Source organism: Diplotaxodon limnothrissa, linkage group LG20 (assembly GCF_057381915.1).
Source record: "Diplotaxodon limnothrissa isolate DT_005_m linkage group LG20, D_limnothrissa_male_GT1.1, whole genome shotgun sequence".
NCBI classification, from domain to species: domain Eukaryota; kingdom Metazoa; phylum Chordata; class Actinopteri; order Cichliformes; family Cichlidae; genus Diplotaxodon; species Diplotaxodon limnothrissa.
Window position 1 is genome coordinate 21,925,051 of NC_140615.1, and position 15,910 is coordinate 21,940,960.

Genomic DNA, 15,910 nt, shown 5'->3' on the forward strand with positions numbered 1-15,910 from the left:
ATGTGTAGAAGTGTTCCAGCTTAGCCATCATCTCATATAGGCTGGCACTGAGATCAACCTATCAGCCAAAATTGCAGATGAACCTGCCTCTGTGACCTGCCCAAGAGAAAACAAAAAGCCGTACCAAAAGCACCTTTAAACATATTCGTGACCCTCCTGAATCCCTTCACAAAATGAATGCACACATGTTGATTTCTCTTTAATGTATGCACATGCTGAGGATAGATGATACAACAGCACAAAGGTTCACTTACTCTAAATTTAAGTGCACGAAAAATCTTTTATTTTGTATTTTTAACTCATCCCTCTTAATGTTAAAGACTGTAAAATATCACATTCTCATCAGGGTTTGGTTAATAATTGTGTTTAGCCTCCCTGTTGTTTGAGGATATGATGTTTGGGTTAGTTGTCAGAGTTTTAGTTTTCATCTTATCTTTTGTTTTAGTTTGCGTCTTTTATCAATGTTAATGGTATTAGTGTTTCCCTAAAGTGTCATGTCTGTGTTAATCTCTTTAGTTTTTCTTCCCAGTTTTACTTTGAAGGTTTGTTTTCTTTTATGTCCTGTGTCAGTTTTGTTTTTTTCCAGTTCTAATTGTTTTCACCTCCTTCACTTCTCTCCTGCTTCATTCAAGTATTTATAGTCCTTTGTCCTTTTATAGGTGTTGTGTTGTTTGTGTTGCCTTGCTGCCTTCCAGGTGAAATTCCCTGGTGTTTTTGGTCCCCATTGTTCTTTTTGCGTCTAGCTGTTTTGGATTTATGTTTTGGACTTTGACGTGCCCTTCAGTATTAAAAACTTGTTTTTTGTATAAACTCTGCCTTTTGCATCCTACACTTTGGGTCTTCTTCACCTCCACAATCACCACAGAGCCACCAAGCTGTGACACAATCAGTCCATCAATCAATCAATCAATCAATCAATCAATCAATCAATCAATCAATCAATCAATCAATCAATCAATCAATCAATCAATCAATCAACCAACCAATCAATCATCCATCCATCCATCCATCCATCCATCCACCAATGCATCCATTTTATTTCATATTCTAACCTCAACTCAATGTATTGCAGTTCCAGACTGTGGTGTTTTCTCATAAAATATTTACATAACCCCCCAAAAGGAACTAAAAACATGAGGATAAAGTTAATCTTCTTATGCTCTGCCTTACTAGAGCTTCAGGAGATAGCTGAGGGATTGCCCCCGAAGGTCTCGACTAGAATTTCTTTTGGTTCTCATTTGTATATTTATAAATATTTCATGCTTTTATATCAGGCTGCTCTGGTTTTATAACGGTTTGGCTGAACTCTACAGAACATCAGGAAACAACCCACTCAAATCATGACACTGTACTCATTTGACAGCACAAACAAATACAAATGAGTGCTATCAACTTACAAAAGCACAGATTAAACTGAGTTTTTTTTTTAAATCCTCTATCATAAAACATGATTGTCCTGCTGTTTCAGTGCTGTAGGTGTGTTAATGAAAGCAGATTAGAGAGATCAAGGTAGCACAGGGGTGTCCATGGTGCTTGATCAGTGAAATATATACCAGGTATTTATCACTGGATAATCTGCATAATTAATTAACTTTAAAAAGATCAGATAATATGGCATTTTTAACCTCAAAATGTTTCAAAAAGGAGAAAAAATGGGAAAATGTGACAGAAATAATAAAGAAAATCTAATCCTAGAATCTGCACACATAAAAACAAATCATTTGAGTAAGTAAAAAACTAAATAATGAAAGAAATATTGATTCCACAACAAAAAATGTGTCCTCATTAAAAAAATCGAGAACAGAGACATATTTTTAGTCTGGTTTAAAAGGAGAATGTTGAGCAGATGTAAGTTTGTGGAGAATTCAGACAATCAAGGAGTGCTCCATGAGCTGGTTTTGAATTCTACAGCAAGCAGACAATTAAATGATGACCCAACTGATCTCTAGACTTATATTTTTAAAGTAAAAGATGCTGTAACACAGTCATTTCCTAACTTTGGGGATAAATAAAGTGCTTTGTCTTATTGTTGTTCTAAAGATTTGGATTCTGTACTTTTACTCCATGTGTCTTACACATTATCAAACATTTCAATTCAATTTTACTTATATTGCACCAAAATTTGAAAGCAGAGATCTCAAGTAATATTAATATATATATAATGACAAAAGTTGGATGGACACATAAAATATGCTACAATTCTTTCTACCTGAGATTAAATTCAAAGAATGTCTTTAAAATAAAAATAAAGTTTGACATTTTGGATTTTGAGAACAAAGTTTACTCTCTTTATAGAGAGAGTGATTTCACTGCCTCCATCTCACTCTATCACAATCCCTTACCATATCCTCTTTCATTACATCCATGAATCTTTTCTGTTCTTCTTCGTTGCCTCCTGCCTGACAGCTCCATATTCAGCATTCTTTGTCCAGTATATCCTCTATCCCTCCTCTGTGACTGTGTCTCCAAAATGCTAAATCTGAGCTGTCTGATGTACTCATCCTGGTCACTCCAAGTTGAAACCATAACATCTTAAACTGTGCCTCCTCCAGCTCTGCCTCCATCAACACCTCAAAGTGTCAAAATATTGTAGTGATGTTAATGAGTTAAGTCCTGCATGGACAAAAACAAATTCTCAGTTAATGCTGTCAGTTTTTATAAGGTCATGTGATATTAATTAGGACTATTATCAGGAGACTTCTTATTCATGTTTGGTAGTTTAATCAGTATGTCTTTTTTTAATCCGTGGTTTTTATTTGACAGAGATTCTTAAAGAGCTCAAAGGTCTAATCCATTGAATGCATGTGTTGGTGCAGAGAGCTTTCATTTCCCAATTATAGCTTCCAAAAAACGGTAGCCGTGTAGAAGGCTTTCTTCTCTGATATGTAGTGAAGTAGGGGTATTAGACTGTAAAATCTGATAAGCTGGCTTTGCTTAAAACATTATGCAAACTCGTTGCCTGAGAAAATAAGTAACATCAGCTTAAAAGGGGTGATTTATAATAATGTGTTTACTTTGAGCATGCAGTATTGGAGAAGGATAAGTCATATAAAGTTTTTATGGTACAACAAAGCAATGAATCTCTTTAATATTATGTTAAATGCATTCTATACAACCTCAGTTTAGCATTTTTTTTATTAGACAGGAAAAAAGAAAGCTGGTCTTCTTCACATTTAAACACAAACCCTGAACATGAACATTGACTGCGAGTCACCGGTTGCTACTAATATAAAATGTTGTTGCACAAGAATTAAGGACTAAACAATGCATGACTGAAATAATGATCAACTCTATTAAAGATTTAAAGTCAAACATTAACAGCTGCATGTGCAGAAGTGTTCTAGACTGAGAAAATGCGCTTTAAACATGTATATTATGGCATTATTGTGACATCGTAGAGCGTCATATTAAAAAAATTAAAGTATGTTGTACAGCTCTCTACATTCTCTTTCAGATGCTTTATTACTCCATATGTTTCTTTTTTCAAGTTCAACTGTGACCTTGGGTGCTAACAATAAAGGTCTAGGTCAAATGTTTAACCAGCCTAGGTATTTATGCCTTTATGCCGAAGGTCTCTTTCTGTTAAATGGAAACTTTTTTCCTTCGCCCTTCATTGGGGTTCTGTCTATACTATTCCAGGGTCTTTCTATTATATTATAAAGCACCATAAAGTGCTTTGAAAAGCTGCACTGTAAAAGTAATTAAAGGGCACCAAGCAACCCAGCTAAAATGAATTTAACATTTTGAAACTCCCTTGCTTATTCAGTCAGTCAGTAAGTCTGACAGAGACACGTTGTGCTTTACTTGGTGAGTTTAACAGGTGCAGCCAGCACCCGTCACGTAGTTTCCACAGTTTCTGGTCTTTAAGCTAAGTTGCAATTTTTAATCATTGCCAAAATAAAATTTTAACAGTGTTTCTTTAAAGGCAGGTGTGTCAAACACAAGGCCCGGCTCCAGAATCGACTGATCAAGGTCTCTACACTGGGAATAAAATTTTTGTTTGGCAGCTTTTCCTATTGATGAAGAGCTCTCCCAATGCTAGTAATACTAGCAAAGTACTTAAGTGATAAATAAACAATTATATGACACAACATTTCCCATTTTTTCACCACCTACAATAAAAATGTCTATTTTCTTTTACAATGCGTAGTTCATATGTAGTTAAACTTTCTTAGAATGATGGATTGGAGAGCTTCTTTGGTATGGCACACTTAAGATCAAAGTGAGGTGTGTACTGTGCATGTGGCCCACAATGTAAAATGAGTTTAACATCTATTCTTTAAGGCATGGCAAAAGACATACAAGCATTTCACGTTGCATATCAAAACTGAGGATGGTTGCTTAAGGACCCAGAGGTCCCTTCAGTATATAGGGCCCTTTATTCCTAGCTACACAGTTGTTCACAGTGACAGCTGCTCACAGTGATAACACGCTCTCTCTGGGTTTATTAGAATCAAAAGATGCCAAGGATGTATGTAAGGAGGAGCCCCCTGCTGTTTTGTTTGCTGTTGCATCATGTGGTTGATGTTTATTTGAAATGATTGCACGCTAGATGACAACATCTGCCAGACATCCTCCCACTATCAACACAGTGTTCTTCAAATTCACTGCTGATGATCGCTGCCTGGCCTGATTTTTCAAAACCCCGGTCCAAAGGAATGGCATTGTAATTTATCTAGACTATAAAACCCAGCTGACTGGTTTGAGTTTAATTGGCAGGGTGTGGACATGAGTCGTTTCTGCAAAATCTTCTGAGGAAACAGAATGCAGCATCAGTGCTCCTTTTAAACTTTAAGCATTGGCACATTTGGCCTGGTTAGAGCTCTAAAAGATGAAAGGAACTGTTTGAATTAATAGTTTCCACAGGAGAGAACATCAAAGAGCCTCAAATATTAATAATAGACATTTGAGGCTTACACTCAGCAGCCCGGCTTTGTTTTAATGTTTGACTGAGGAATTAGATTTTTTGGTCAGTCCAAAAAAAAAAAAAAACCACCCAAAAAACCCCACTGGGCTCAGTTTGTTTAAATAAATATCAGACTGTAACAGTAAGAGATGCAGCCAGAGCCAAAGTTTCTTGTATTGTGATCATATTCCAAATTTTTTTTATCAGTTGATTGCAAAAACAGAAAATTAGAAGAAAAAGGGAGACACTGGAGTGAGGTGTAGTTAACACAAGGGGGCAGTCTTAGTTTGATAACAGTGAGACATTGTGCGTAGGTTGATTTTGTGAAACATGGGACAGGATTATATGAAATGTGCAATGTGAACAACACAACACACAGCAGAAATCCAACTGAGGCCACAAAATACTTAATTACCATCATTATTATTAAATTATTCACATTGTTTAGTCTACATCAAAATGGACTGATTCTACTGACTTTAGCTCCATGTTTTTATTCATGGACTCTACTAAAGCTACTCTGCGTGATCCACATTTAAAAATAGTTGGAAAATGAACCCTTTTTATCCCACTCATCTCTGGAACTGCTTCTCATTAAAACCTGTTTTCTTCTGATTGGCTTCACAAACACAAGGTCTGGACTTCTGGTAGGTGGGACTTCTGTGCTCACAGTCAGACCTGTATGTCTGAGATGATCATACTGTGGATATTCACACTCTTTGAGATTCAAAAGTAGACAAAAACGGTCTGAAATTGAGCATTTAGAGCAGTTTGATGGACTCACAGGGATCACTCACACATACACTGACCTCTTTAGTCAGTTTGCATGTTTTCCTCGTGTTTGCATGGGTTCTCCCCAGGCACTCAGGCTTCCTTCGACAGTTCAAAGACAGTTAGTTGGAAACAATAAATTGCCCATAGGTGTGGATGTCCGAGTGAATGTGAGCGTGAATGGTTGTCTCTGTCTCTGTGTTAGCCCTGCGACAGACTGGCGACCTGTCCAGGGTTGCCCTAAGACAGCTGGGATAGGCTCCAGCGCCCCCCACGACCCTGAAAAGGATAAGCAGAACCGAATGGTTGGATGGATGGATGTGTCACATTATATAGAATGAAAAAAATCATAATGGCTCCCGTTTAAAACTATCTAAAGCATTCAAATAAATTAAAAATAGCTGAAAATTGACTTATCAGCTGTTTGTCTTTGAAATATCATTAATCTGTAAAATCCAGCATGTTAATACAAAATAAATGACACTTTTTGCCCATCTTTCTTCTGCGTGTTGCTTTTCTAATCTGTTGAGAAGGATTGCAAAATAATACGGTTTTTTTTCAGTCAATCTGTTGAATAAATTTTCGATCAACAATCCAAATACATTCTTAACCTTAGCGAGACTGAAATCATCAGAAATTTGCTGATCAGTGGGTTAAATTTCTGTCAACAAGCTAACATCAGTTAACCCACTAATGCCTTTAGCTCTAGGGCTAAGAGACAATAATGGAAGAGATGGCATCTCTTCTGTTTGAATCAAATCAACGAGGAAATCTGCAGAGTGCTAAAGGATCCCCAAAGGCCGTCCAAACAGGCATTTAATTATCCAGCTGTCTATATGTGAGTCTGTAAATATAATGAAAATATACACCGTGGAAAGAATCCAGGAAATCTCAGGATTTTCTCTGTTGTTCAGATAGTGAAATGCTGAGTCAGGACTCCAGCTGAAACCTGTCTGTTTCTTTTTGCTGCATTAAAGTCTTATATAATTAACTAAAAGTTAACTTAAGAGTTTTGGACAATTCAGCACCTATTGCATGTTTCATGAGATTTTTAAGTTGAACTGTTGAGCTGTTTTGTAAAAATGGCTTTGGTGCAACCATTTAACCAGAGTGCTGCCAGTGCCTGAATGATTTGCCCCAACAACTATACTCTTTTTTGATACATACATAAACACAGGTTAATAATCACTCTCTGTGGTTTGTTATTAGTATGCAGGCTGCTGAAATGTCATCTTACGGTTTTTGATTGAGCGACAAAATACTTATGAATACAAACTCATGAATTAAACAAAGGAAAAGGGTACAGAATGCAATGTATTTAAAAAAAACAGTCAGTATTGTAGAATGTTTTTCAGCAATGGTAAAAAAACAAAACAAAACTGTTCCACACACAAACAGAAAACGTAAGACTTTTTATCAGCAAGACAACAGAAAGCAGGAAGGATCACAGCGGAAAAAAAACGAGAGCTTTCTAAGCCAATTTGTGGCAAAACAGTTTTTGCATCCGTATGGAAATGTGTGTGTGTGTGTGTGTGTAGGTGTGTGTGTGTGTCTCCAGATGTGTACACAATGCTATGAGTCTGGCACCGACAAACACACTAAACCTCTTAACAAACCTGTGAAGTGCGCCGTGACCCCTGGCTCCACATGTGGCCACTAAATTAGGTTTGCTCAGGCCAACATTTGTCTTATTTATTGACTAAATCTTTTGAGAAGGTGAGAAGAAGGGCTCACAATCAATTCAGCATCCCAATTAAACAACTAAAACACTAAAACACTGACTTAAAAATATGCCAACATGGATTCACCAAAAGCCGACGGATTTGACATGAAGAGATTTAAGAAAGCACATAAAAGTGGACACACAAGCGCAGGAAACAAGCTCCAAGTTTGCAAGGCGCTGTTTGTTCTTTCACACAGCTGTGAATAAACAATAGTGGATTAAGACCACTCTAAGAAACAAAAAAAGGGCCACAAATAAAGAGGAAGCTGTAACATTTGCTACAGTTATCATGATGAATAAGTGCTGCACTGACTTTGTAGCTGTTGCTATATCATCATATAGCAGAAAGAAACAAACAGGCTGCTGAGGATTTGAAGCCAGACTCGACTCACAACACTAAGTTTACTTCACTGCAAAAAGAAACTATAAATAATATATAGATCTTTTATACACTTTGGATTGTGCTTCAACTCAATAGTGATTTAATTTGCAAATATTATATGAGTCAGCACTGTTGGGAAAGTGCTGCAAAAGCCCCACAGTCCTGCAACACAGACTTAGCTGAAAACTTAAGGCACACACAAAGAGATTTACAGGCCAGTTCAGAATTTGGACGGTTGGTGTTAAAATTAAATAAGCACAAAAAAACAAAGAAAGGAGAAACAACAATGCAGCTCCCCATATGCTGCAAAGTTATATGGTGCTCAGTTATTCACAGGCATGCAGGACTAACCCTGCGTCCACCAACAGCTCAAGTCTGACATAAGCATTATGACGGGCAGGTGAGTGGAGGCTAAAACACTTGTAACTGTGTGATGCCATTCAGGGAAACTTCAGGGTGGAGCTGAATAGAGAAGAAAGCTGCACTTGTTTTACAGGAGCAGAGCTCTGCAACATGTTTCACGTGATACAATGAGAGCTTGTTTACAAATCAAGAGGGTTAAAGTGCTGATGGATAATATTAAAGAACACACATGCTGCTGTGTATCTGTGCTGATCCGGTGTTTCCAGGTAAAAGAGGTGGGACCTGGTATAAACAGGAAACAGGAAATGGGTCTGCTTCTAAAACAAGTCAATCAAAAGATCTCGGCAAAGTAATGGATATAATGTGAGTTTTGTTCAAAATTAGGTCGAATGTCACATTTTTCAGAGCCTACGGTGCAATGGTAGCATGTACATATAGACATCAGCAGGAGGAAAATAAGAAACTCCAGATCAAATAAGTCTGTCAGTATACGCCAGGTGATCATTGTAAAATATTAAAATTAAAAATCATATTCTGCACTCATGTGCAACACATAGGACACGATGAGGTTATTAAGGAAGCAGGATTTTACTTTTGTACAACATATGGCCCCTGAGGGGCTGAAACATGAAGTGCCAAAAACCAAAGTTCCTCTAATGGGAGCTTGCGTCTGGCTCCAAAAGCGAGTCTGTCCCCATAGACACCCATGTTAAAATGCTCAGCTTTACAGCAGAAATAAACATGTTTACATCCTGGGAAAAAAAAAACTTTGATTCTATAATTTCCCAAAACTGTGACAACTGGGAAAAAAAGATTTATTCACTATTATATTGCAATATTTTGTGTAGTGATACTGTATCGATACAGGGACAGGGATTTTATTAAATAAATTAAAATACTCATGATGGGAGATAACCACTCTGCAATCATCCGCAGTCTGACTTGGACTGACTGCAATCACTCAGAGAGCGTGCTATCTAATTTATAAATGCAGACATGTTGCCATCAGTCTGAATGAGTCTTCTTCCATGCATGCAGGTCATGGGAACTCAACTCAGCTGGCCGCCAGCTGATTTAATTCTGGTTAGGCTTCTAAGTGCAAATGTAACAGTTAACTGTGGACTTCCATTAAATGTGAATTCCTGTTTATGTAAACAGCAACATGTGAGTTTTACTGATTTATCAAATTTAATTAGTGTATTATCCGAAATAGATTGCATGTAATTGCCAACCTGACCCCATATGATCACAGACTGACTCTGTTTTATTAAAACATCTATGTTAGGGACGGTGTCAGCCTCCTCAACAATCTCATTTTGCAGCAAAAATCAAGTGTCTGAAGTGAGATAACTTTATCAAAGTTTAACTTTCAGGACATAATTTGCAGTTTAAAATGGTGATAAATCGTTACATTAAATGTTAAACAACTGGATAATTTCAGTTTTTCCACACACATCCATTCCTGATCTGGCTGTTCTAACTTTACAGTTACTATAATTTCAATCCAAGACTTGAAGAGTTTTACAAGTACCTGTAGATTCAGTCTTTACGAATCGCACTCAGCATCTCACACAATGTTAAAATCACAATTGTGTGTTGTCTGGTGATTCACACCTCTACCAAATATGTTTAAAAAAATGAACTTGACAAAGAAATTGATGACATCATTGTTGCTGCATCTTTTACATACAGTCTATGTGTAGAGTTAACTTTACCAACATTAAATAAGCAATTTAGCCTCCACTGAAGGGTTAAAGATGAATGACAGGGAGACTTCTGCTTCACAGTTTTCTTTGTTGATGCTTCCTTAAATCTTTTTTTGTATATACTTTTGTATAGTATATATATTAGACCCATAAAAGCTATTTAAATAAATCTATCTGCAAAGTTTATTTTCAAGAAATAAAAAATAAAAGCTGGGTCTGAGCCAGGAAACCAACCAATTTAAATGAATTCTAAAATTTTCTGCCCAGAACAGTGGTCAAATATTCAGCCAGAATTATGCCAGAAGCTTGTCAATGGCCTCCAAAAGTGTCTGGTTGAGATGCAACTTGCTAAGCAACATTTAACCAAATATAGAGCCTGTATGTACACTTTTAACTCCATGTGCATTATAAAAATATAAAATAAAATCAAACTTGGGAACCCAATTCTTGCTTTTTAAGTCATTAAAGATGTGTGCTGCACAGTTAATTCACTCTGAAAAACAAAATTCCCAGATCAAATAAATCATTAAAAGATTCATGCCCATGAAGAGTGTATGTATACTTTTGACCACAACTGTAACAAAAGTAGCACTCAAAGACGCATCATCTGCCAACAACACCACGGTTTTAAAAATAGATGAATCCTGAATCACGACCAGAACTTAATGAGGTCATGTTTTGCCCATGACTCATCTTTTCATTCATGTTATGAAAGTCATCCTGGTAGTTCTTGTATAATTTTGCCAACAAACAGCAGTAAAAACATAAGAAAAAGTTAAATTTTTTTCTTTGTAAATGAATGAGGTATGAAGCTAATACTGCAAAGTGGCAGAACTGAAATATGAGCCTAAAAAAATACTTAGTTTACCTCCAATGTTTGTACAATACTTTCCATGTTATATGGCTTTATGCAACTAAAATGTTGCTTCATATAACCAGAAAGTGGAAAGTGTCCTAGCTGTGGTGCAATGGAGCTCCCGGGCGTGTTTCTGTACCCAGGGCGGTGAACTTAAACTGGACAAGAGCCGTGTTGTGCATGAATGTGTGGAATTGTGGGGCTCAGCACTCAGTCATGGGTGTGTACTGTCAAAGCCTTTAACACAGGGCATTTGTTTCTGTTTGTTCCCCTTTCTGGAGGTTTGCTGTTAAATGAAGGCTCAGACCGTGTCAACGTGTATGTGTGAAGTCAGGGAGGCCAAGATGTGTCACCTCATATACTGTCAGGTCGTCACATAACCTCAACACTATCATCACAGCTCGGCTGTTCTAGTGAGAAAATGTGTGTGCCATCCCATTTGGGGCTCATAAAATATTGATAGCACATATTTAAGATTAATTTTTTATGTTAGCATCAAGCTAAAAGGTCAAACATTTCCTGGTTTCAGCCTCTGAATGTGAGAATTTTCTACTTCATTACTTCTACTTCATGTTACACTGTGTTATATATTATGACAAATTACTAGCTAACTGGATTTACTTGAATGTTTTCATATTATCTAACATTGCTGTATGCTGGATGCAAAGACTATATCTGATATATTCTTCACATAGCATTCACTGGTGTTGTCAGCTCATATCAGGCTATTGGCAAATAGGATGACATTTACTGATATCAGAAGCTGATTTTTTTATTTTTGTGTCACATCAATTTTACACTGGCTAAAAGAGCAAAGAAAATGAAAGAAAGGGCTATCTCTCTGGGGTGATGTAAACAAATAACTGGAAAAAAAATTGGATAAAAAATGGCAGCTATGAACACATGATATACAATCAAATTTTACATTTATTAAAAATCTATAAATCAAATCTATAGCAATAGTTACACATCAAATCAAATCCATTTGAAGACCTTCTAAACATTAATATTAGAATAAGCAGTAAGTCTGTCTCTTGACTGCTTCTTACTTACAGCAGTGAAGGCATGTTTTCTTATTTAGTTTTTATATTAAAACAAGGCTTTTACCCTGAACATGATGTTCTTGTTTTGTTTTTTCTATATATAATGTTTATGCATGTCTTTCTTACTTTATATTCTAAAGGGTGAATAAATAACCTTCCCATTTTGGGACAAAGCTGGGTACTATACTCGTTGGAGGTGATGCAGCGTTTCCTCTCTGGTTTGCCGTGATGTCACTAAAGGAAAAAAGCTACTGAGAGCTCAGCTGCTGTTCTGGTTGGTGAAAGCAGCTTCCAGAATTCTCATATATTAAAATTATATAGATGACAACCACAAAAGAGTCACAGGTGGGACATTAACCGGGGAGATGATGGGTTTTTCCCTCCTGTGTTGTCAATAGGGTGTTACTTTGAGGAGGCTGAGTGGGAGGAGATATGCAGATGGAGCCGGTGGAGCCTTTTTAGTGGCGTCTGTAGTCCCCCCCCCCAAACTCACAGTGGACTTTTGTCACGGGAGTCCACTACAACCACAGCCAGCATCAGCACTCACAGGGTGGCATTTTGCTGTATAACCTAGAAATTCAAGTCTTTTTACAAGCAAGTGGAGAATATTTGAATATTTGTGGCCTCTGCTGTCCCTTGATAAAGGAATACTTTTTTCTGTTTTCAGTTTGAAGAGTTTTTTCACTCAACTTTTCACTGGACACGTGAATGCTCAGGATGCTTTTCTCAGGCGTTTTGAGCCTTTTTGTCTTCATGGCCCTATTTTCATCACTTGTTGAAACCAAGATCTACAGACCATTTGAATTTCACCAGTATAAACCTGGGCTTGGTCAACACTACAGCCAAGGAAAACCCACCAGCAGGCACAAGTAAGTGCTGTTTCTCTCCATCTCTGTCATACACATCACCACGTCAGATAATTCAGTGACAAATCTTGTAATTTTTTAAAAATTGTATCTAAGCAAGTTTTTTTCTTTCCTCTTTGATTTCCACTCTGAAAGGAACCACTGTGCCTACGTCACTGAAAAGACAGTGCCCTTCACCATACAGGATGGAGCAGCACCGTATGTAAAAGCCGAGTACAACAAGTGTTCACTGGGCCGCAAATGCCCAGCTCTTTTGTGAGTAAACGCTACTCGTGTGATAGATTTTAATTCAGGTTGCTTCACAGTAAAAAACACTGAATTTATGTTTTTAACCCATTACTGCTGCTCCCTGCAGGTATCGCCTGATGTACAAGCCACTTTACAAGGTGGCACATAAAACCGTCACAGAGCTGGAGTGGCGTTGTTGCCCTGGGTACTCTGGTTATGGATGTATGGAGGGACATCCAGTTTATCAATACCCTATGAAAATGATGCCACCATTCAAGGGCCCACCAATGAGAGAGTCCCAGTTTAAGGGCCCCCCTAGCAAAGTCCCGATGTTCAAGGGCCCACATGTTAACACTGCTGTGAAAGCCAGCCCATGGAGTCATCCCAAAGGCCCTCCTACTGGCAGTTTTAACCCCTTCCCAATGCATCCCTTTGGGCCTTCAAGGTCCTCCTCCTACCCAGACATCCCCTTCCAGCCTTATCCATCAGAATCAGAGCCAGCTCCAGAGCATGAAGAGCCACATTACACAGAGACCAACCATGAACATGAACATGAGAATAGCCAAGCACCTGAGGAATTTATACCTGAAGAAATCCCCTCTCCTCCCCCCTCTGGTGGTGAACAGCCTGTGGGAGAGACCACAGGTATGTCCCCATTTTTGAACTGTCCAATAAAGCTAACTGGGTTTTAAAAGTGATGTACCTGAATTTACTTTCTTTTTTTTTTAAGTAAAAGAACAACAAATTCTTAACAAGTTCTTAAAATGAACTAGATTCAAAATGCAGTCACATCAAAGCATAGTGTTTGGGATTTCTTTACTGTGTTTGTCCCCCTTTTAATAGCATCTCTTTATCTCTTCAGGCCATGCTCTTGACAGCGAGACGGAGGAGCGAATATATCATATGGAAGAGGATGTGCGGCGTCTAAATCAGGGTCTGGAGACTTTGAGGGTAACTGTGAATGGGCTAGAGGAAAGCCTGCGAACCTCACTCAGAGAGGATGCTAACAGGATGCTGTCAGCTCTGCTCTCTGCTCCCCCTGGTACTGGTCCTGGTCCTGTTCCTGTTCCCCCTCCAGATGTAGCCTCTCATCCATCCACCTTTGGGTTTGTAGAAATTCCTGGGGGAGACCTTGACACAGGAGATCTAGATGGTAGACATGTTGTTCCAGACCTCGCAGAACTGAATGAAAGGGTTGAAGAGCTTAGAAATGAGGTGCAAGCCAAGACAGCTGAGATTCAGGAAGTCAAAGTGACAGTGATGAGGCATGATGAAGCACTGAAGAAGATTTCTAATAGAACAGGTATTAGAAATCTTTTGGTATCAAACTCCAATGGCAAGCTTGGAAGAGCTATGGAGAAACTGATGGATGCTAAATTAAGCACAGCCAGAACAGAAATTCTTGGCGGATTTGAGAAGCGTGTGGAGAGCGCAGAGGACCGATGCAAGGAGAAAGCTGGGGATGTGCACCGTCAGTGCCAGAAGCAGCAAAGTGAGCGGCGGGAGCAGATGGAGGATGCTCTACAGGAAAGCACCATCAACCTAAGAACAGAGCTGAGAAAGCTCCAAGCACAGATCAATGGTTGTAATGGTACTGAGAGCTGCTGTGGTAGGATGAGTGGACTTACAGAAAGGGTGCAGCTGCTGGAAAGGTCAATGGCAAGCCTCAACCAGTCCCAGGAGCATCTGAGAGTGGAGCTGGGTGGACACAAAGACCACATAGAAGGAATGCTGGAGGGGCGTCTGGCATATGTAGAGGCCAAGCTCAACCTGACTGGGGAGATCAAAAGTGAAGAATCTGGAAGGACAAGTGGTGTCCCAGACAGAGATGCGACTGGACATGCTTTGGAGGCCAAAATGGAGGTTAAGTTGAAGAATCTGGAGTGTCGTTTACTAACAGCTTTGGAGGAGCTGGGTAATGCAACTGCTCTGGAGGATCACATTGTTCCCACTCTGGAGACAGAGCTGGAGTCACTCCGAGGCAGACTGGAGGTGGATGTGGACAGAATGCAAAAGCACCTCAACAATTTGGAAATGCTCTGCACCACTTCATGTCCCTCACCTCAAACAGTTACCATCCAAGGAGACTCTGCTGTGCCAAGTGAAAACCTGGCTTTGGAGCAGAATGTGAAGGAGGTACTGGATATGCAAGGCGACCAGTTGAACACACTCAATGTTACACTGCAGAACATGCTAAAGCGTCTGACCCTCAGGGAGCAGCAGGAACAAGCAGAGCAAGATTCTTCCATCCAGGGTGAGCTAACAATCCTCAAATTCAATGTGCGCTCAGTTAACCACACCCTGAGAGGACTCCAGGATTCCCTGGGGACAGTGGTCCACCAGGTTGGTGAAGCCAACAGTTCTTGGCATCAAAGAGAGACTCGTCTGGCCCAGCAGATAAAGGGCGTGGTGCAGCTGGTTGGACATCAGGCTTCCATGCTTGGGGCAGGTGAGCGCAGACTGACCCGGCTTAAAGGTGAGCTGCAGGAGATGAAGAGACGGCTAGCTGAAGAGGTACGGGGGTGCCGAAGATCAGCTATGGTGGTCCAGAAGGAGGTAACTGAGGTTGGTGGGCGGGTTGCCAGCGTAGAGGACCAGTGTAAGGGCTTAAACTACTTGGCAGACGACCTGGAGAGAATCAGGGAGGAGCTGGAGAGACAGTCAAATGGTCTCCTACTGCAAGTCAGTGGGACTCTCTCTAGCCATGCACAGCAGCTGTCTGAGCTGAAAGGTGAACTGAAAAACTGCACCTCCAAGGCAGAGCCAACAGAGCAGAGTTTAGAGGCTGCAGAGACACGAGGGGATACCTTCGCTCTGAATTAGTTTACTTCATATGGACAATGAATTATAAAACGGCGAAGAGTAAATATTTTGCAGGCGTAAAGGGGTTCCACTAAGCCCATTATTATACAGTTTTTACAATGCAAAGGTTTCGAATGTGCACTGAAATAATGATGTTTTGTCAGCTTACAAAAGGAGAAAACCAAAAGGCAGCTAACTTCAACCGCACTCACAACTGAATCTTGAAATCTAATCATGGTGGTGCTAAGAATAATCAGAGCCTGA

The 15,910-nt window shown here is 39.2% G+C and overlaps 1 protein-coding gene across 1 annotated transcript; it reads left to right on the top strand.

The window, feature by feature from the left end:
• Positions 1-12,458: 12,458 nt before the first annotated feature.
• Positions 12,459-15,667, top strand: emilin3a (elastin microfibril interfacer 3a). The gene is made up of 4 exons (XM_085345654.1): positions 12,459-12,619; positions 12,752-12,871; positions 12,972-13,489; positions 13,707-15,667. The coding sequence occupies exons 1-4, from the start codon at positions 12,459-12,461 to the stop codon at positions 15,665-15,667; spliced, it is 2,760 nt and encodes a 919-aa protein (XP_085201780.1).
• The last annotated feature ends 243 nt before the right edge of the window (positions 15,668-15,910 follow it).

Excerpts from the sequence above, each read along its gene's own strand:
- emilin3a (XM_085345654.1), top strand. The coding sequence starts at position 12,459 with ATGCTCAGGATGCTTTTCTCAGGCGTTTTGAGCCTTTTTGTCTTCATG. Across the intron at positions 12,620-12,751 it reads AAACCCACCAGCAGGCACAA|GAACCACTGTGCCTACGTCA; the intron begins GTAAGTGCTGTT and ends CCACTCTGAAAG. Across the intron at positions 13,490-13,706 it reads GCCTGTGGGAGAGACCACAG|GCCATGCTCTTGACAGCGAG; the intron begins GTATGTCCCCAT and ends TTATCTCTTCAG.